The sequence below is a fragment of the Myripristis murdjan genome, chromosome 17 (assembly GCF_902150065.1).
Source record: "Myripristis murdjan chromosome 17, fMyrMur1.1, whole genome shotgun sequence".
Taxonomy (NCBI): domain Eukaryota; kingdom Metazoa; phylum Chordata; class Actinopteri; order Holocentriformes; family Holocentridae; genus Myripristis; species Myripristis murdjan.
The window spans coordinates 24,849,518-24,871,386 of record NC_043996.1 but is presented as its reverse complement, the minus strand read 5'-3'; the positions used below and the strand labels follow the sequence as shown (position 1 = coordinate 24,871,386).

The following is a 21,869-nucleotide window of genomic DNA, read 5'->3' as shown; positions in this document are numbered from 1 at the left end:
CCAGATTACTATGATAATACTGTGATTCAAGGCTGAAATCAGGAGTATGTCTTTATTAATAAATCCAGTTGCAAAGTATATTTTGATGACGTCATGATACTCGGCAAGAAGAAGCACAGTGAAGCGATGCGTTTCCTTGACCAAAAAAAAACAAACAAACAAAAAAAAGAGTTCTTCTCGTAAAATTAAATTTAATTAAATCTCAGAATTTTTTTCTTGGAATTAATTTACTCTCCCAACAATGGCTCTCATATGCCGTGTTATTTTGAGCCACTTTCATTTGTAGCCTTTACTTTCAGCGTCTTCATCCTGAGAGGGGGAGTTTACGAGGCGCTCCTGAAGGCACCATGAGGCTGAGCTTTTAACGGTCGTAACACGAGCTCGCAGGTGAAGCGGCCAGGCCACGCCCCTCAACTGACCGACTACATCTTTTTTTTTTTTTTTTTTTTTTTAATCCCTCCAGGTGAGAAGAAAAACTTGCTCCGCCGGTTTCCAACACTGACTGATGAACGTCAACACAAGCCAGGACACCAAGAAGTAGTGCGTGTGTCCTACATCAGCCTTTTTTTCCTTTCAACAGGGAGATATTTACAGCTGTACAGCCGCGATTCAGGGGTAAACAGACCCTACATCGCTACGGGAACCTCCGGTTAGGAGTTGGAGGTGTAGCATCGACAAATCTCTGCCAACTTCAGTTCAACTAGCTAAAAAAACACACAGTTTACCTCGTCGACACCAAAGGGCGTAATGGTGAGTTGACACCGAAACTTTTGTTTGGAAAGAAGTCACTGTTGTTGTCGGTAGCTTCCATCTCTCACCCGTAAACATTAACCTTAGCATCATAGTTGGAAACGTCTGTGTCCGCTAACGCTTTGGCTCTCTCCCAACGGCCGCTTCGTAGTTAACGTGAAGTTTTGATATTTTGTTGACAGGAGCGCTATGATAAGATGGATTTGGATCTGGAGTGTGAAGGAGGAGGGGTTGCTGTGAGTAAAGCTGTGGGATGTTTTTAATTTGTTGCTATGGGAGGCTTCAGTGTTGTGATTCACTTTGTTATTGGCAAAGGGCAGGAGTGTAGTTTGCTGTAAAACACTTAAACCCAGTTAAAGTAGCCCTATACCTTATGCTACAGCATCCAATAGGGTTTTCTAATGGAAAGACATCGTAAAGGTTTTTGTTTGCCTGAAGGCCGCCTTTTTATGCAGAATTACATCACAGGGTAAGGCTGTTGTTAAATGATAGTAACTGGGAGACTTCCTGAATGCCTTGTCAAATGAAAATTAAAGACATGTGGAAAGAGAAAAATAGGCACGAATGGTAGGCCTAATGCCACATTGAGTTTGTGTTCATATATTCAAAAGGCCATCTATTCAGTGCCCCAATCTCATTAGGCCACTGTGTGTGGTTAATTCTGCTCTAGAAAATTGATCTCTCTTTCCATTAAGTCATCAAGGAACTGTCCAGTTCAGTCTCCATACAGATGTTCACCTGTGTGACAGATTAACAGTGCTGTCTCATTAGATTACTAAAGCTGGTTGTGAATATTCAGCATATTTATTCATGTGTAACAAATATAGCTTTGTGTTATTGATGTTACCGGTGTTAATATATTTAAAATATGTGCAAGGTTATAGCATTTGTCTCAAATGTTCACCTCTTCACTGCTCACTCAGCAAAAGGCATCATTATTTGGTGGGATGTTCAAAAGATCCTCCAGGTCCATTGAACCGTCAGTCCAACAGGTGAGGTGGTGGTAGTGAATTGTCAAGTTTTACTTAAAAAAAATATTGAAAAAAAAAACCTTACAACTACAATGATTAAAAAAAGTTGTCATGAAGATAAAACTCACTGTTGATTACTAAATATTGATTTTGACTTGAATACCAATATTATCTAAGGTGTTTGCCATTTTAGAACAATGAAATTATGGTAAATACAATTTAAAAAAATAAAATAAAATAAAAAATAGATTTCAAATGCTTTGGAATTAAATTTGAAGCATCATGATGGATTTATACTATTTGGTTCACCATTTAGTGTTTATTTTTATTTTATTTTATTTATTCTATTTATTTTGGTTCACAGGACAGTTTGCCAGTGAACAGTGAGCTTTCAAAGAGCAATGACAGTTTGACGGATAACAACAACACTAAGGTGAGGTTTATGACACAGTAGCTGGATTTATCCCGTTTTTTCTTTTTATACTTATATTTATGTTGTAAATCAATGGCAATTTGTAATTCAGTTTGGCATCTTGATCAACATTTCAGGATAAAGGAGGCATGTTTAAAGGAATCCTAAACAAGACCACCAAGCCTGCCAAGGAGGGGACATCTGCTCAGGTGTGTATTGGTTGGTCGGAACTTATTGTGTTTGCAGTCGTACATTTTTTCTTGTGTGTGTATATAACAAAAGTGTAGAGGTCATTTTGCAAAATGGGAACAAAACTGAAGAAAGATTTAAAACGTTTTGGAGCTGAATTTGAAGCATCACCGTAATTGATTTGACCATGATTTGAATCTCCATCAACTTAATCCACATAGTCCTTATTCTGATTTTTAAATTGTATTTATTATTTAATTTTATTTATTTTGGTTCACAGGACAGTCTGTCAGTGAACAGTGAGCTTTCAAAGAGCAATGACAGTTTGACTGATAACAACAACACTAAGGTGAGGTTAATACACGTGCTGGATTTCTCACTTCTTTTTTTTTCTTTCTTTTTTTTTTTTGCCACTTTTATTTATTACGTATTTCTGATTATATCTCTGATAAACATGACCTGGATAAATATCTTTGTGTCATAAATCAGTGACAATTTGTAATTCAGACTGGCATACTGATGGACATATTTAATATTTCAGGATAAAGGAGGCATGTTTAAAGGAATCCTGAAGAAGACCACTAAGCCTGCCAAGGAGGGGACGTCTGCTCAGGTGTGTACTGACTCATCTGAACTTATTGTGCTTGCAATTGTACATTTTTTCCTGTGTGTGTAACAGAAGTGGAGTCATTTTGTAAAATATGAACAAAAACTCATGACTATTTGTTATTGCTTGAAACATACTTCAGTGTTGTAGTAGCAAATTAACAAACACTCTGTTGGCTCTCCATTACTATCACAACAACAAAAATGTGTCTTCCTTCTGTAACCTCCTATTTGTCAGAATAATGATTTTTTTTTTATGTCTTTGTTTCATATTTATTCTTTGACATTACTGTTGTTTTTCTGCTTTACTTATTGCAATGATGCTATTTCTGAAAAAGGAAAGTAAAAATAAATCATTAGTCACAAAACAAGTTAGGAAGATTTTAAAATTTGACAGTGTATCTTCACTGATGATGGAAGGCCTCCAAAATTGTTTAGAAATATGAAGTTGATGTGTTGAATTTTCATTTCTTTTACAGGCAACCCTCTCTGTGCACAATCCTGAACTGTCTGCCAGTAGTGACAGCTTACCAGACAACAACAACGCAGCTAAAGTGAGTTTATTTTCTGGTGTACGTTCTGCTTTGATAACTATTGTTGTGTCCCACCCATAAATTCTTTAGTAATTGAAACTAAACCCTTCCTCGCACTTCTGTGTTCAGGAGAAAACAGGAGTGCTGGGAGGAATACTGAGACGATCACCCAAACCAGGCCATGACCGCAGGTCCTCACAGGTGAAACATGAGCTTCTGTTATATATTCTCGGCATAGCCGTACTTCACCTGAAAAAGTAATCTTGTTAGTCTGGGTAAGATTTCCAGTTAAAAGTTTAAAAATGAATTACATTCTTGTATGTTTCAGGATAATTTGTCTGTAGACGGTGACCTTGCATCAAGTACCGACAATCTGTCAGAGAACAGCAACACTAAGGTGAGTCTCATCAGCCAAATAAATACTTTTAATGGTAATTTTAGTCACCCAAAATAAAATAAAAAAAAAAACAATGATAAGTAGCATCCCTGTGAGCTGAATTGAATGGTTTAGTTCACAAGCTATATAATTAAGTCTTTCTCTATTATTAACTAATTTGAAACAAAGGAGAAATCATGTGATCCTTGTTTTATTTAACACAAGTGGATAGAGCTTGACTCACTGGATGGAGAGTTTGAGAAGTGTGTGTTTTTGGGGTGAATGAGATGTATAAGGTGAGTGGACCTAAATGAATCTGCAAATTAGACCACAGAGCTGCTATTTGTATGAAACACTAAATCCCAGGCCTGGCCATTTGACAGCTGCCTCATTTGGAAATATACCAGAATGGGAAGCTGTTTTTAAAATCCTTCTCTGGATGAAATTGTCAAATTTGAATTGCTGTTTGCTTTTTTTTTTTTTCAGGAGACAGGAGGAATATTCAGTGGGATGTTTAAAAAATCCCCAAAACCCCTAGGAGCAAGAACCCAATCTCAGGTGAGAGACATGGGGTTTGATTTTCAAAATGTTGTAGTTCATTTGTACAACTTTTACCCATGTTAGAGTTCTCGATGTTGATTAATATTAATTGGTTTCTCTCAGGATGATTTGTCTGCATCCACTGAGCTCTCAGGCAGCAATGACAATCTTTCTGAGAATAGCAACACTAAGGTGAGGTTCATTAAAACCAGCCAAGTTCTTAATTGGCAGAATATTATCAGATTTATAATTGTGTTCCCTCACATTGTCTTCCCAGGAAAAAGGAGGGTTCTTAAGCGGTGTATTCAGAAAACCTAAGCAGCTAGGTGCCAAGTCTCAGTCTCAGGTGAGGTGGCCATGTTCATGGATGTCTTCATTGATGGATTTCAGCCCAAAAGGTTAACAATCCACTTTAAGGGATATTTTGCTCCCTGAAAATGTCCCAGCATCACTCATAACCAAATTAAGTATTTTGCTCATTTTCAGGGACATTTTTATTGACCTATTTAGTAATACAATCTACAAATAAACACACAGTTTTTAACATTAACATTTGATCTAATCTCTTTTCCATTGCCAGAAACTATTTTTACCTCTTTGTTCCAAACCACTCCATCTACCATCCCTTCACTGATGAAATACTTTAATTGTGTTTGTGTTTTTTGTTTTGTTTTGTTCATTTTTTTTTTTTTTTTTGCACGGTGTTGGCTTTGTTTGACACAATGGTTTGTTTATGTTTGGCATTTTTTCATCCTCAGTTGTTTTCTGATCAAAAGCCACCCATCCAGAACACGCTGAAAATCATCCAGTCACAGGCTCCCAGGAATCATCTGAAATGACCCTCTGGGGACAGTCCAGTTATATCTGAATGTTTGATAACACATCCAATAAAAAAAGAATGGAGTTACTCCTAAAATGTACTCCTAAATATTTTGGTAATTTTTTCCCCCTCATTTTCAATTTTGCAAGCATTTCACAAAAAAAGGTCATCTTTGCCCCGAGCCTCGCTAGTTTTTTACACTGCTTTAATAATTGCCCATAACCTACCTTGCCTTCATGGCCATGGTCATGAAATCATCTTTAGCATGTGTACTTTCATCCAAACATCTGATCGTGTTTGTTTTGCCTTTGTGTATAATTTTTATCATGGATGTTGTATCTGTCTGTTTCAGGATGACTTGTCTGTAGACAGCGAACTCTCTGGTAGCAGTGATAATCTCTCAGAGAAGACTTCAAAGGTGAGAGATGAGTCCTGCCATTTGTCTGTTTTGTTTGAACCTCTATACTAGGGTGTTGGCTTATTTGTACTGCTTCATAACCTCTGCTTTAAATTCTCTGTCAGGGTGGAGTAATGGGAAAGATCCTGAAGAATCCATTCCACTCTTTAGCTCAGGTAGTGTTTGTCACACAGAACCTGGTATCATACACACAAATCAGCCACTAGTTTATATTGTTTGTCATGCTTTGAGACTGATGTTGTGCCGTGTGTTATATCAGGATAAGGAGAAGAGTGAGGACGCCACAGTCTCCCATGAAAAGATCTCTTCAACAGAGAAGACCAAAGCCAAACAGGTGGGCACAGCACAGAAACTTGGCTTCCTCTTATATAGGGCATAGGCATAGGGTCTCCTGTGACATTACCATTAGTGTTCAAGTGAGGACACAGAGTACGCTGAGCAGTTACTCAAAAAATATTATCAATAATATCAAATATGTGATATCCAAAGGAGCTGCAGTTTTTTGATAGAGATAAAATGTGTGACAAAACATCCTGACCTACAGACTGTATTTTCCAGATACAAGAAAACGTGTGAATCATATTGCAGTTACAATATCTGTAAAAGTAATTGCAGTATGATTTTTTTTTGCCATGTCGTTCAGCCCTAGCATAGAGGCAGCTTTTTAAGTTAAAATTATAGCAAGTTACAGCTTTGTAGTATGGACTTTGAAGCAACAACTCTGTCTTTGCCTTAATTTCAGAATGATTCAAGTGGAAATATGAAGAGCACGTTCTACACTGACGGACAGGTAACAGGAGACACGTACTGATGATTCATACCACAGCACACAACTTTGACATCCACTGGGCTAAAAACCAGTCTTTGTTGTACGTCGACATTTCATATTTCTCCACTAACTATTATCTGAACCAAAAGTGCCCCAGAAATGATGGGAAGAAAATGTAAGACGCAATCTACAGATGAGATGCTGCTAGTAACAATACTGATACTATTACTGCTGGTACCACTTCATATTGTACAAATAACTTTGGTTTCACCTGCAGGAGAAGAGCTCTGACGAAGAGATGTTCAACAATGGAGAGAGGCCTTCTGGTCACAAACAGGTTTGTAAAAATACAAATAGCAGCTATCTGGTTTCATTCATGTTAACGGTTTAGCCTCTCTGCATGGTCACATTTGTTGTTTTCCTCTCTCTGTTTTATACAGTATCAGAATAAACTGGCTGGAGCGATGACAAAGCTGAATCCATTTCGCTCTGGAAACAAAGTAAGAGTGGTTAGGTCTGGATTGTAATCACTTGACACTGCAAACTGAGGTTTATTTTGAAAAGATGGATTCTTAAGAAGGGAAAATTATTAATTATATCTTCTTACAGCATGAGAAACAAACAGGGTCAGATGATGAGGATCCACCTGCCAGCATTGAGAGAACATCAGGCCACAAACAGGTGTGAGTCTGATTCAAGGATTTTCCCATGTGCTATTTTGGACGGGGCGATGTTCAGCTGTTCCTGTTTCACTGTGTATTTGTAAAAACACAACTTGAGTTATGATTATTTTTATTCACCAGGCACTTGCCACACTTAGGGGGAAAGTTTCTACTTTTTACACTGCACGTGCATACTCAGCTGATGGGTTTCTGTATTCTTATCAATCAGGGAAACTTTAAGAGGCTTCAGTTGCACCTCCGTAGTGGTCTGATGCAGCCTCACTGTGGACAGGCTAATTATCTACTTATCACTGCTTTGGTTTCAAAATGGTTCATTGTTTTAATGAAATTCAGTCCCCCCAAAAAAACACACATTAAAATGACCATAATTAAGCCTATGAATGGATGCAGCTGTCCTCCAGACATTTTTTTAATCATGTATTTTTTTTTCAAGTAAGAATTGTAGAGAACGTTTGAATGTGCCAGAGAGATCTATTGTTCATGAAACAAAATCACGTTTTTAACGAAACAAAAGAAGTGCAGAAATTATTTGTGTACAACTAGTGACCTCAAAAAGTTTAGCTGTGGCCCCCCTCTCTCTGCCAACAAGCTTGTTGACCATCCACAAAGCTGGGTCCTGCTGGTCATTCAGCTCTATAGGAAGTGAACAGACTGCACTTCAGGCTTCCCTAAAATATTAGAAGTCTTCACATTTCCCATGAATTAGTTCATGTTAGGGTATCCCTTTAAATCTCATGATGATATGTCCCTCCCTCTCAGAATGCAGTGGCTGGAGTGATGTCCAAACTGAATCCCTTCCGTTCTGCACATAAAGTAATGATGTTGGTGGATGTGTTTGTGTGTGGTGGAGGTGTTGGTGTGAGGGGGAGGAGGATGGTGATGCTAGTTTGAGGGTGGTTTGAATTCATCATGAAGTGGGCATAATGGTGATGGGACTGTGGTGATGTTGAATTTGGTTCTAACAAGTGAGTCCATGTTCACTCATACTGTTTTTTTTTTCACTTGCTACTGTCTTTTTACATGGAATGCTATGGGAAGTAGCCATTCCACAGCCCAAAATGTGTCCCTTTAAAAAAGGGACACATTTTGGGCTGAAAAAGATGCTGAAAAAGTGTTGCCACTGGCTTTTTTCCAGTTGAAACAAGTGCAACTTTTCAGAAAAACAGCTTGTTAGATCAGCTGCTTTTTTATAGGCAGAAAAATCACGCCAAGAAGATTGGATACATGAGTGCATTGTCATGGTTACAGGGTATCAACAACATCACTGGTCATTTTTAGTTATACCAGCCTAAAAAGCACTCTTGGCAGCACTTCATTCACTTTAAAAAGACAGTGCTGAGAAATAAAGGCAGTGTGTGAGAACCTCCTGTGTTATGTGCTTTATCTGACTGTGGTTAGTTTGATGGCTAATATTTAGTATGCTTTGTGTTTGTTCAGAAGGAGACTGAGGAGACAGAGACTCCCAAGGAGAATGAGAAACAAGGGGAGGAGAAGCCAAAACCGGTCAGTCTATTTTTTGCATCATCTCTGCGTCACCAGCAACCACACACACACACACACACAGACACAGCTGATCATGCTCTTTCAAAAATACCCTCTCTCTTTTTGCTCTTCTTCCGTACCTCCACCACATCCTCTTTCATCCTTTTACCTCCCTTTAAAAGCCGATTGGCTGTTGGCAGAGCCTCCTGTCCATCTCAGGCATCGTGTGAATCTGTGTGTGCCCTTGCCAGGTCAAAAGCAATATGATCCAGTGCGAGAGGAAGGAAAGAAGTGAAACGCCAGCTGTCCCACCCAGACCAACAGACGAGGTTGGCATAGTCTGGCAGAACTGCCCCTCATTGCCATGAGGTTCATGTGAGACTTCTGACTTCTCCTCTGTCGCAAGTATGTCGTATTGCTAAGACTGCTATTTCTCTACAGGAGCTAAAGGGAACAGCCACACAAGCCAAACTAAAACCAAGTGGGACTGAGGATACTCAGGTATGATTTACACTTTACATGTAGTCAAACTGATATGTAGGTTATCTGCGCATTATTGCTGTCTGTAATGTTTATAATTATGATTCTTCAGTTCTTTCAAAGCTCTCAAAAGTATATATGTACAGATTCAGTTTAAGTCTCCATTATGCATTTTGTAAGATAGTTGTGAATCTCACTTCTTACTCAAGGTAAACACTGAATTTGGCAATCTCCCCTCTTCTTAAAAAAAAAAAAAAAAAAACCCATGTGGAGAGAAAATCCAGTGTGAAATAATAGCTGAAAAATCAATTGTTGTCACACTTTGAACACGAATGAACTGTGTCATAAATATAGTCTGTCATCATTTATATCATGCCAGTAAAGCACCACTGAAATTAAGAATTGAACCTGAAAATTGGGTGCCCTTTTTTTCAAATGCTAGCTATCTAATTTGAGAACATACATCTTCATTTTGTCCTTTGCAGGAAAACAAGAAGATGATCCCCAGAGAGAGAAAGGGAAAATCTGCAGAAACTCCCGTGGTTCCTGCGAGACCCACGGAGGAGGTAGGCTTTCGGTGTTGGCCAATCACAACTGTGCATGTGGCTCATCAGTATGGAGCTGATGTGTATTGATGAGATGGTGCATAGTGTGCCTTTGTGGCTGAGGAAACTGTTGTGGTTTAATTTCAGGAGCTGAACAGAACAGTAAGAGGTGGTCCACAAAAACAGAAGAAGGAAAATCAGGTATAGATAATCAGTTTTGTCCACAGCCTGTAAATCCTCTGGTTAAGTTGTAATTCTTTCAGCCCAATATTTCAGGTTGATATTTCTAATATCTTACTGAAGTTTTCTGTAAGTTAATTTAGCTTAAATATCATAGTCTGGCCCAGAGTTTGCCTACCACTGTACCACTGAGTCGTGGGAGTCAGTCACTCCACCGTTAAAAGCTGCTAACCTTAACAGAATTTCATTATTCTGGGTATCAGTGCAGAATTTTAGTGTGGCTGTTTCACAGGCATTCACACCCTGATAAGAATCTAAAAATTTGGGGTTATTACCAAATACTTGTGATTTTTTGGCAAAATAGTGGTCAAATTTAAATTCTTTAATATTGGCCAAACATGTCAGCCTTTGGCACTTTCGGTAGAAAAATACAATACAGCCTTAGCACATACGTACAGTGCATGCAGCTAGAATACAGACAAGACAAACACACAAGTCAAGACAAACACACAGACACACACAGTCTCACTTTGACAAAAAGACAATCTAAATAAAATTTAAAACAACAATTTTTATATGCTTGTTCTTAATTTTGATTTCTTTTCTGACATTTGTTTTAGTTGTCCCAGAGCCAGTCAGATGATGAAGGCCTGAGAGGTGAATCAGTCTCCACTGAGGCCAGAGAGGGAGAGGAGGCCAACCCTACTGTAAGTCCATATTTTCATCTTTATGGCTGAAACAGTATTTGCCAAAACCTCTCAGCACTTGTTTTTGCTTCCTTTAAGTATCAGATTAATGGGGTTCAAGATATAGGACAACACAATGATCAGCACAAACTTAAACTGGTAATATACTTTTTTCCATGTTAAATTGGTCGGCAGGATCTAAATTACTTGTTTGTGATAGCCCCCATCCATGTGCTGTTCCTTTACCTGAAAACAAACACTGAGAATTATTTGCAACAGGGATTTTATCAGGCTCCGATCCTTGTTATGAACTCTTTCACTCGAGTAAAAAAAAAAAAAAAAAAAAGTACACTATTTCAGTTAAATAGTTTAATAAATAGTTATCAAATCATGGAACTGAACTCTTTTTGCTCGATGTCACTGTACCTTTCAGCACAGCACCTTGCCTTTCAGTTTGCGTTTCAGCTCTGCATCGTATTGTTCCTTCAGCCTTGTGCTATACAAATGATCTGGCTTCACTCCAATACATTATCACATCCTGAAACCGATCGCTATCAGTTTGATCACATTTGCCCATAAGTCACGTGGGTGTTGACATGGAAATTTTCAGTATGAAAGCGTTCAGAGTAGACATTTTGGTCCATATTGAAATCAAACTACATCTGTTTTTAATATATAGTAAACAAAAGTATGTGTGTGTATTAATGTACAAAAACATACATATCGCATATTCTGTATTCAGAGGGTAAATAAATAAAGAGCTTTTTAACAAAGCTTTTCATATACCAAGATGGTTATGTAGCAGCCTGTCTGAGCATATCGACTGTTATTTCATACACATACAAATCATCAGTTCTAATGAAATCGGTTCATTTAATTGATTCTCATGCCATCTTCCATGATGTCACTCTGTCATTTTACAGACTAAGGTGAAAAAACCCAAACGTCATAATCCATTTATGCCACGTACTGCAGCCAAGGTACATGACATCCTTCATTTTTCTTTACTCTGCATTTTTTGTTTATCATCTGTTGGGTACATGCGTATGGCTGTTATTTGCATTGCACCTGTTCCCCTTTGTTATGTGTGTGTGATACAGATTCTGTATAATTGATTAAATATTTGCAAGTACACCCTCTAGATATGAATTCACATCAGTGTGAAGGCAGTATGCAAGTTACAAGTAATTATGTCAATATTCCTGTGACAGTTTGTCATTGCTTATTTGTTTGTTGTTTACTCCAGGCTGCATCTGATGATGAGGAACTAAAAGAAGAGTCTTCATCCAAAGAAGAAAAGAAAGAGGAGGACAAGGACAAAGAGGTCTTATAGTCAAATTCCTTGTGCAGCTGTTGTATTTGGTCAATTAGAAAGATTTTTATTCTGATTTTAATTATCCTTCCTTACCATTGTGTATTACAGTCTTTCAGTTAACAATTAAATTCTGTTGATCCTTTTTAGACCAAAGTGAGGAAACCCAAGAAAAACAATCCCTTCTTGCCTCGGATTAAGGTAAAATTAAAACACATGACTCAAACAAATGAGCTCCCTTACATTTTGACAGTGTTTGTTTTTCCCAGAAACATCTTCAAATTCATTTAACACAGCTGTGAACCACTATTTGCCTGAAAGGAGATGTTAATTTGGAGTCATCATTTTGCACCATCTGAAAGAACACTGGTACCGTTAACATAAATATCCTCTGGGCAGAGCCAAAGAACCTGGTTTTGTCACTTTACTTTGACTGACACCAAGTTTAAACAGTGAAAGGTAGGAGAGGAGGAAACTAATATGAAGCGTAGCAGTGTTCTTGCTAACTGAAAAAATGCAGTCTAGCCAGGTAAGGTTGGCTTTGTGAGCTAGTCAGCCTAGCTTCAAACTCGGCACACCAGCTTATAGATCTGCTGACCCACCAGATTTTGAATGAACCAAGAAAATAAATCACTGCCATTTGAATATTTTGCTTATATCTTTGTCATACAAGTTTGCCAGTCAGCTAACAAAAACAGCTGTGATTCTTTGGATCAGCATTTTGAGGTTTTACTAAACCATTGAGAAATGTGAGTCCAGAGATTTTTTTTTTTAGAATTAAAACACAAACAGGGAGGAAACAGTGTTTTGATCCACAACAAAAAAGTAAACTGATACTACTAGCTTTAACTGTGCTTCTTTTTGTGTTTGATTCAGGCTAAAGCTGTACAGAAGAACCAGCAGGACGGAGCTGCAGGCAGTAACACTGCAGAGGTAAAGACAGTAGCACTTTTTACACAGAGATTCCACAACGCTACCATTATGAAGACCTGTTTTTACACCGGCTTTGTGCTTTTACACGCAGAGGCGTGATGTGTAACACAATACCTTTGGGTGTCTAGGCCAGTGTTTCCAGATAGTATAAAAAAGTGTGTTGTGCACCAAGACCCTGTCCAAATAGACTACATATTTGAACTTGTCCAAAAGCCTGTTGTGCACAGCATATGACCTATCCAAATAGGCTACACACAGCATTTTAACAGGTCCACTGCTGCCGCTATAGTTGCCCTCTCTCGGTTCGCTGCTTGTGTCTTTAATCGCTTGATCAAACCTTTTCTTCAGCTCCACTGACACCAAACAGCAGCGTAAATCTGCATTGTGCACCACTGCCTCTGGTTCTGTGGCATAGGGGAGCTGGAGTTCTGCTTATTCTTGCCGTGGTGTCTGGCATTTTCAGGCCCATTTGTGAGACACGTATTTGTAAAGCACGTGCTGCTTAGCACTCAGCTTTTCTCTCCCTCTCTATGCTTGTACACACCAGCGTGTGCGGCACGCAGTACACTTCAACTTCACATATGGCTTGTTTTGCAGTTTACTTTGGCTCTAATTTTTTTGTATTTGAGCTGTCCCTTTTATTTTTCTTTATTTTTAGGGCAGAAGGCAGAAATGGAAAGTAGCTTTATTTTTGCATTGTACATTCCTATCCACATTCTAGTGCATATATGATCACAAGTATTTTATTATGCTATATTGAAGAATTTTGGTGAGCCATGACAGCATTTTTTTTTTTTTTTAATCAGTTTGGGCAGAGTGAGGTGGAATAAAGGTACAACATTCCCGTCTTGAACAGGCAGTGTAAAAGGAGCTAATAACTGAGGATTCACGCCAAGCTGTTTTTGGTATCATTCTATTGGAGGACAGTGCATTATGTCACTCCTTAGTGAAAGCACAAAAGGTAGTTGGAATGCACACAAGACATAAGACAATTAAACAAATGTACACAAAAGTTGCAGAAGAGCAGACTGCAGCTCATTCATTCAGTCATCAAACTCCCACACTTATTCTTTCTCTCTCTCTCTCTCACTCTCTCTCTCTCTCTCATACCAGCTTTAAACTATAACTACCGTCCCTGTCAGTATGTAATAAGCTCAGAGTGTGTCAAGGTTTTGTGTCTGATTCTTGCTGAGGTGTTTCAGTCTGGCACATAAAGGTCCAGGATTACAAAAGCTCCATCACATGGTTTCAGTCACCTGACTCCTCCCCTCCTGCTCCCTCAAAACAACTTCTCTACAGCGGTCATTTACAGAATTTTTCTCCAGGGCATCCGCTTTGCTCCCCCCACGGACACAATTACAGTGAACATGTGGTTTCTCCTCCTTTATTTCCCTGTCTTCTTGACACAAATCCTCCCCACCCCCCACCTAAACACCACCACACAATGTTGTGTGCGCAGTCCCTTAGCATGAAGGATGAGATGAGATTACTCTGCAATGTGCCCAAACTTGTTTCTGTGCTTCCTTTTTCTCAACATGTCCATGGAGATTTTGGCCCTCACACTTCTGCAAAAACTGTCTTTAGAACGCTTGTGCATTCAAAATCGCCATTACTACCACTTCCTCCTCCTCATGTGGATGTTTATGAAAAGTGAAACTGATGATTTCCTCATAGATATATGCTATACAATAGCATTCAGCTGTTTTGACCTATTGCTCTTTGTTCATGTTTGTTCATCTTTCTGCCCTTGCCTTGCTGACTCATCCCAGCTGAAATCTACTACATAGGTATTTTGTTCTGGAAAGAAATTCTGGTGTCAGATATGATTTTAAAGAGTGATTGTTTCTGCCCTCTCAGAATGAAGGCGGACAAAGATCCTTATTTGACCAGTTGGAAGACTTCCGTGTCAACCCAGCGGAGCCTGAGGATGACATGGTTCGTGCCATTATATTAATACTTTTATTTTATCATCCTTGATACTTCATTATATTTGATGATTTTAACTCAGCCAGGAAAAGTTTGATACTGATTTCTAATACAATGTGCATAATTTCGTCTGTCATTTATGATCCAGTGGTTCAAAACCTGAGGGAGTAAGAGCCTAATCTATAAAATTATGCACTGCATCCACTGCATATACTACAACAATGGCTAATTTGACCAGTAGTTGGCTGACTGGCTATGGTCTGATAAGCTATGGGTCAGCTTAGTAACTACATACGCTGTCAACCAATCAGAGCATCAATTAAACTTCATCATTTCCACCTTGAAGTACATGGCTACCCCCCTCTCCAGACAAGTGCAGGCATTTGCCAGGAAATGTCAAAACAAGACTCACTCACATAAATATTGTTAATGTGAAGCCATTTGAGTTTGTCTTGTTGATTTTTTTTAAAAATAAAACATTTGTACAACAGTCAGTGGGAGCGCCCTCTCTCTGAAATGACCTGTCATTGGCTTAAGTTTCCTGTTAGGCTAGAGTTTCTAAAGCCTGAATACAGAGTCAAGAGGAGGTGCAGAAGTCTCGTTTTCTCTCAGACCACTTGAATTACAATACACTGAAAGGTTATTATGAAATTTTTGGCCAGTAATACCCCCCAAAAATTGCCTACCGCAGCTTTTAATTATCATGAAATTCAGAAATGCAGTTCTTACTACACTGGACCTTTGTATCTGTGTACCTGCAAAGTTGCAAAGCTTTTTACAATCTAACATTCTCTTTCAGGATGTGGAGGGGCTTATGGATTGGTGGAATACAGTGGAGTGTAAGTTACACACAAATACAGAGATATATTCCTTTGGGTTTGGCTGTTGGGTTTGTTTTACTTGAGTCCTTTGTGGGTCAGATCAGTGGCATCCACCAGACATAATCAATACATCCCTTTCTGATACTGCCTGGCTTGTTCTGAACTCACTGTCCTGCCAAGCCTTATACAGTCCTCATTTTAACATTTACATTATAATGTGGCATAAGAAAGAGGGGAAATTATTTTCATTCAAACTTTTATTCCCGCAGCGTGGGAGGACACGCCTCAAGACGATGACATGACAGAAAAAGAAGAAGCAAAGTAAGTGATGGCACACGGTTGATGTAAATAAGATTTTTCATCACTTATGTCTCCTTGTTTTGCTAATAAATTAAGCCATTTCCCAAGTTATCTGAAGATATAGTGATGACTGGGTATGTGCTACTGACTACGTCTGCTCTACGTTAACTCTGAGTAATTCCTTGTTTGACCTTGCTCCACCCAGGGCGTTTGCTGTGACAGCGGAGAAGGTGCAGAAAGGTATCCGTGTCTTCAACAAGCTGTTCTCAGAGCGAGCAGAGAGCCTGTGGCAGCACGTCATCGACCTCAATGCCATCGCTGACGGCCTGGACAAATTCAACAAGAACACAAAGATTGCCCAAATCACTGGCGGCTCCACCAGTGCTATCGGGGGTGTGGCCACTATCGCTGGCCTGGCTCTAGCCCCTGTCACCATGGGAACCTCCTTGATTGTCACAGCGGTGGGGCTTGGCGTGGCCACAGCTGGCGGTCTTACCTCAGCCGGTGCTGGCATCTCTAACCAGGTTAACAACTCCATGGACCGCAAGAAGGTGGAGAAAATAGTTGAGGACTACCAGGAAAAGATGGCCGACCTCAATAAGTGCATGATGTTCATCAAGCAGGGAATTGAGAACCTGCGTAAGTTCGACCTGATCAAGATGAAAAAGCATGCCTACAACCGGGACTTCCCTGCGCTTAACAATATTTATGAGGACGGCGCCATGGTGGGCAAGGCTATCCTCATCAATGCTAATGAGATCATGCGCGTGGTGCAGATTGCCAACGTGGCAGGCAGCACAGCAGCCAGAGCAGTTCAGATCGCCAGTATGGCTACTGGGGTGCTCACCGGACTCTTTGTAGGTATGGACATCTACTTTGTGGCCAAAGACTCAAAAGAACTCAAGAAAGGGGCCAAATCAGAGTTTGCTGCCAAAATCAGAGAGGTTGCTGGGCAGCTGCACGAAGGTCTGGTGGAGCTCAACGGGATACGAGAGGAGCTGCAGTCCACCAGCCCACAAGAAAACAACAGCAGTGATAACACAGCTACCTCAGACAATGCCAACAAAGAGAAAGATGAGAACTCTGACAGTTCAGAAGATGAAATTGACCGCATTAAAAAAGCCATCAAAAAGGATTATGAAAACCGTGAATATGTCTGACCAAAGCTTCAAAGCTGATGAAGTCCTAAAACCATACTGCATTATTGATGTCTTCATGGGAAGACTCTTTATCAGTTGCCCTCTTGGGACATTAAACTTTTTATTTTGAAAGTATCATATATTATCCCAGCATCTCCCTGCATTGCTGATTGCAGGAGGTTGGTGCCAATTTCTCTCAAAGAATAGCTTCAAAATATTTTGAGTGTCCTAAGAGGGGTGCTTCAGTTTTTTCTTTTTAGAGACTGACGCTCTGGTTTTTGGTCTGCAGTTACACTACAGGGAGAAAATTAGTTAGCTAAAGTATCAAATCTGTTTCTGATAGAAAATGTGCCAGTGCCTAAACACTGCCATGGTGTCTTTTCTTAAGATGGGAGGCTAACAGAGCCAAATATTTTGACAGCCTAATTTTAGATTAGTAAAAGAACTAGAAGCAAAAGATTGTTATCTATAACATGGTTTAGCATTTGACTTAATTTGCTGCTTAGAGATTCATTCAGATGTATTAGTTCATATTGAAATACTGAGATTTTACTTGCCAGGTGTAACATTACAGATTGTGTGTACTGTTAGGGAGCAGTGCCTTCATTATTTATAATGCCTTAGAAATCCAATGCAGTTTAATCATTCTATTTGTAGATCCTGGTTTTGTGGGTTTCAGAGCTGCTATGCAAACCAATCCTCCATTTCCTCTCCTCTGCTGGAGGTTATGGATCTGACTTGCTGATGTGTCAAACCTGTGGTGATTCTACCAGTCGGTCTGTCTGATTGAACAGCTTTTGATGACACCAGTCAGTTTTAAAGCTGTTTGGAAAGCTGCTGTATAAAAAGTACTTTTTTCCTTTCACACCAATAAAATCAAGGTTGGGGCAGAACAAATCAGGCAAAAAATAGCTGATAAGGAATGTAGTAAAAGCCTACCTGATGTGTTTTTAGAGGTGATATGAAAGCTGACGGTGATATTGCCAGCCTAAGCTACAGAGTATTTCTGGTTTACTGTCATACTGGGTTACTAATCGCTTTCTCCTGGTATCCCAGGTGTAAAATCGTTACTGTGTGGTGGCTTGAGTGAAAACCAGCTGACAACCACTGCATTTCTGACTTTTGTCTTTTCTCTTTAACATGACACTGATGGAGGAACTGTAATCCCTCCTCATTAGACTGCAGTTCCAAAGAAAAAGTCCAAGGTGCTTGAACAGTGTTCAAGGTAACACTGCGGACATCAGAATGTCCCATTAATATCAGCTCTGTGTTCTGTTTAATAAACGTTATGCATATGATTTCATTTTGTTCTGGGTGGAACTGTGTGTCACTATGTGTGGTACCTTTTATGTGCAATATTGGACAATATGTGTATTACATGTGTGTAAAGTTGATAATAAAAGGTCAGACAAAAATATGTGTGTTATGGGTTGACATTAAATGACTGCACAGCACTTAAACACTTCATTTCCTTCTACTTACTACTGGGGCTGAAGTCATTTCTTCACTGATTCTGTATTTGCTCACTTACAACCAAAGTAAACACGTTTGTTAAATTGTCCTTCAGTAATGTTTGCTGTTGCTCAGATACCGCCATGAACAATGGAGGTGAAGAACAAGTTTCGTGGCTGTTCTGGTCCTTTGTTTGAATTATTAAGTCATAAAACAGGATTTACACACAAGATTTAACACTGCCAACACAGAGCTACTGAGTCTCGGGCTCCACTGATATGGATTTTCAAAGGCCTGACGCCGATATTTTTGAGACTGAAGTCACTGAGAGCTGATATTTCGCAAGGATATGAAATTTCCTCATATCTGACAATTTGAAATGTTAATTATCCAGTGTTTCCCCAAGAATTTTAATGTCAGGGTGAAGGGTCATATTGGTGGTGACACTGACACTGATATTTATTGTAAGACCAATATTGAGAGATTAGGTTTTATGGTTTTACAATAAATTACAGTTACACAACAGTTATCTTGTAGCTGCTTAATTGTATTTTACAGTATTTTTTTTCTTAAAGGTTTAATGAGCTTGTGTGAAGGCTACATTTTACACATAGTCGATGAATGATATTGTAATATTTTGATGTTTAGGATATATAGCACCCCAAAATGTAGTGTACTGCACAAATAGACTGCTTTGGGTGTTTTTAATAGATGATGACAGGTGTGTGACTACCTCTCCTGCTCTATTTTTGGAACCAAGTCTCTCCCTGTGTTTTCCTTACCAACCATGACAAGCAAGACATCATCCTTGGCCTCTGACGCCCGTGAAACTGGCTTTGATGAGTCAGAGTCGCATTTCTTCCACTCCCACACACACTCACACACACACACACACACACACACACACACACACAGGTAGATCTCAAAACTAACCACGCCCCTTTCACAGGTGAGTCCGCACCCACACAGTCAGGAAGACAAAGGTTTCATGTCCCACATCCTCTCCGACTGCAGCAACTCGGTAAGATTGTCACTTTTGATGCTGCTTTTCATCTCTAGATCACTTGGCAGACGATGATTGTGAAAATATAATATATATATTTTTTACGTGGCAGTGACGAGAAAGCCAGTGCAGATACGCAATTCGTTGTTTTAAAAGGGAATATCTGTGCCGCAGAGGCTTGCAGGGCGTGTTTTAGTTTGTTTGGGATGCGCTGGGGAGACCTGAAACTGATGCTGCCTTCGAGTGCTATCGGAAATCACGAAATAACGAGTTGAGCGCACTTGATCGAGACATTTAAGCGTTTAATACCCTGGATGCTCAGAAATATTTTGCGTACATCTTTCAGATATTGAGACCCTTTTTGCGCATCCATGTCTTAAATGTCGCATTTTTTATGTCTGTAATTATCAGCCTCTCTTTAGCTATAGCTCTTCCTTTGTAACTGGTGTAGACTTATTAATGGAAAACGGAAGGGATAATTGATAATAATTCAAATTTATATACTCCAAACAGTAAGTAAAAAGTAATAATGTCAGACACGATGGATACATAGATAGAAGTACAAGTTCGGAGCTTTCGAGCAGCACCTGAATGCAGCATGAGTGCAGATGTTGTGTTCGTGGTGCGGGTGTGGTTCAAACTCCTGGGAATGTGTGTATGTTTTTTTTTTTTTTTTCCAGCTAAGGAGCGTCTTTCCCTGTACGAAAACAGATTAAGTTGCCAGTGAAGTAGCCGTGAGTCGACCTCAAGCCTCTGGAAGGTGAGCCGCTCAGTCGGACAACAACTCGTTACAAAAAAAAAAAAAAAAAAAAAAGGGAAAAGAAAAGGCAGATGTAGGCGAGTCGGTGCCGTTTAAGTTCCCGGTCCCTTTAAATAACAAGACGATCCTGTCCTTAAGGCATGTCAGCATGTAAAATACTGTACTGAGTGTGTGGAGCGACGCTGACTAAGGAAATGTGGATTATTGTACTTCTCTAAATGCAGCCACACAAATGGACAATTGCTTTAACATGCCTTTGTAATACTTCCCCTGCTTTTTTAATAGTTATAAACGTAGAAAATTACACATAATTGCTGGCACACGCTGGTACAAGCCTACTAATACTTTACAGATGTTAAGACTGTTGGAATATTTCGTATAAATGTGCCATTGGTGCATTAAACTTCAGTAAACATAATTTATGAAAGTATTTAAGTAATTACTTAGACTCTGCCCCGCAAAAGAAATATGGCTTTGGATGTATTCATAAGTCACATCAAGTTGCTTATGTCAGCTCAAGTGCTTTTTGTTGTTTTTGTCTACTGCTTAAACAGTGTTATCCAACTTTATTTCCACCAGGGAGGATTTACAAGGCATGCATGTTTTTTTTTTTTTGTTTGTTTGTTTTTTTTTTTTTGGCAACATCTTCTGTAGCTGCTTCTCCTGCAGTTATATGTGTTTACGTCTTGGAGCTGCGCCGTACAAAGACGAAATTTCCCCCTCTCACACTCTCATGCTCTGATGCACACTCTAACTGTTCAGCCTTAATCAGCATGTTTTGTGGCACGTGTGCATTGCATCTTGGGTCACTGACTTCACTGCTGGTGGAGAAACTCTCCCTCCTCTTCATCTCCTGTTTTTACATGATGAAGGTCTAGCACTGAAACTTTGCAGATAAAAGCATCGTTGCAAGTTAAGCCAGAATGCAGGAGTCTCTATGTAACTTCATGAAATTGGTTTGCAAAGTATTATTCTTTATCTGTCTCACTTCTGACACGGATTTCTCCCTGTGTGACTGTTGGATTTCTGTGTTGAATGTCAGCTTTACAAGTAAGCCCTTCCTCTTTTTAAGGTTCAGACACAAAAACCGGGTGATGTTTTATGTCAGTGAGCCATTTTCTGATATTAAATTTCATTGCAGCTGCACCATAAACATCTTGATGCAGCATCATGTCATCTACATTCGACCTGTAATCTGCAGGAATAGGAAAATACACAACCAAACAACAAATTGGACCCCGAAATGCAACATTTTAAAGGCCAGGGGGCTTGTCAAACACTATTTTGTGTTTCTCCGAGTGATGCAGAGATTCAGACTTTTCAGACCTTAAGGCTGCGTCGAGGTCAGAGCAACGTAGGCTTACATTTTTGGTAGATTCCACAGTTTTGATCTCGGGGCTGAGACTTTCCTCCCTGTGTTGTGTGAACAGGCAGGATGGAGCAGTGTATGGTGAAGCCAGAGGTCAAACGGAAACCCAAACCGGTGAGAGGAATCACTCACAGCCAAATATCAAACACCGGGGATGGAATGATATGTTTATCACATGATATGATGTTATACACAATATGGGGTTCATGATTCAATGAACATATTTTTCAAGCAATGGCTCTGCCTTGCTGGAAGGTAAAAAACCTAACAATGTTGTCTTTGCAAATTCTAGAATCGTATATTTTGATGGAGAGCTTGTGAGACGTTCATCAGGATTTATTTTGTGATACTACAGCAGAATAAAATGTAGCTAATATGGTGATTAATTTTGTTTTGTGATATATGGAATTTCAA

General features: G+C 39.4%; 2 protein-coding genes across 4 annotated transcripts in view; both read left to right on the top strand.

Annotated features, from left to right (window-relative positions):
* Positions 1 to 473: 473 nt before the first annotated feature.
* apol1 (apolipoprotein L, 1) lies at positions 474 to 18,273 on the top strand. Of its 3 annotated transcripts, XM_030074456.1 has the most exons (35): positions 474 to 750; positions 933 to 986; positions 1,674 to 1,742; positions 2,086 to 2,154; positions 2,271 to 2,342; positions 2,603 to 2,671; positions 2,864 to 2,935; positions 3,408 to 3,482; positions 3,591 to 3,662; positions 3,790 to 3,858; positions 4,324 to 4,395; positions 4,501 to 4,569; positions 4,655 to 4,723; positions 5,550 to 5,615; positions 5,720 to 5,770; positions 5,875 to 5,949; positions 6,358 to 6,405; positions 6,662 to 6,721; positions 6,825 to 6,884; positions 6,994 to 7,065; positions 7,827 to 7,880; positions 8,505 to 8,570; positions 8,801 to 8,878; positions 8,991 to 9,050; positions 9,515 to 9,595; positions 9,722 to 9,775; positions 10,375 to 10,461; positions 11,364 to 11,420; positions 11,687 to 11,764; positions 11,903 to 11,953; positions 12,629 to 12,685; positions 14,543 to 14,620; positions 15,411 to 15,450; positions 15,702 to 15,753; positions 15,938 to 18,273. In XM_030074456.1, the coding sequence occupies exons 1-35, from the start codon at positions 748 to 750 to the stop codon at positions 16,890 to 16,892; spliced, it is 3,114 nt and encodes a 1,037-aa protein (XP_029930316.1). In that variant the 5' UTR covers positions 474 to 747; the 3' UTR covers positions 16,893 to 18,273. The 3 variants fall into 3 exon arrangements, with proteins under 3 accessions (XP_029930316.1, XP_029930317.1, XP_029930318.1); XM_030074457.1 differs by lacking the exon at positions 7,827 to 7,880; XM_030074458.1 differs by lacking the exons at positions 6,825 to 6,884; positions 6,994 to 7,065.
* A 1,018-nt stretch (positions 18,274 to 19,291) lies between these two features.
* LOC115375123 (titin homolog) overlaps positions 19,292 to 21,869 on the top strand; it is a 31,422-nt gene continuing 28,844 nt past the window's right edge. Inside the window, exons 1-2 of the mRNA XM_030074455.1 lie at positions 19,292 to 19,344; positions 21,517 to 21,569. Coding sequence (XP_029930315.1) covers positions 21,522 to 21,569 — 48 coding nt within the window. The 5' untranslated portion in view covers positions 19,292 to 19,344; positions 21,517 to 21,521. The remainder of the gene's footprint in view (positions 19,345 to 21,516; positions 21,570 to 21,869) is intronic.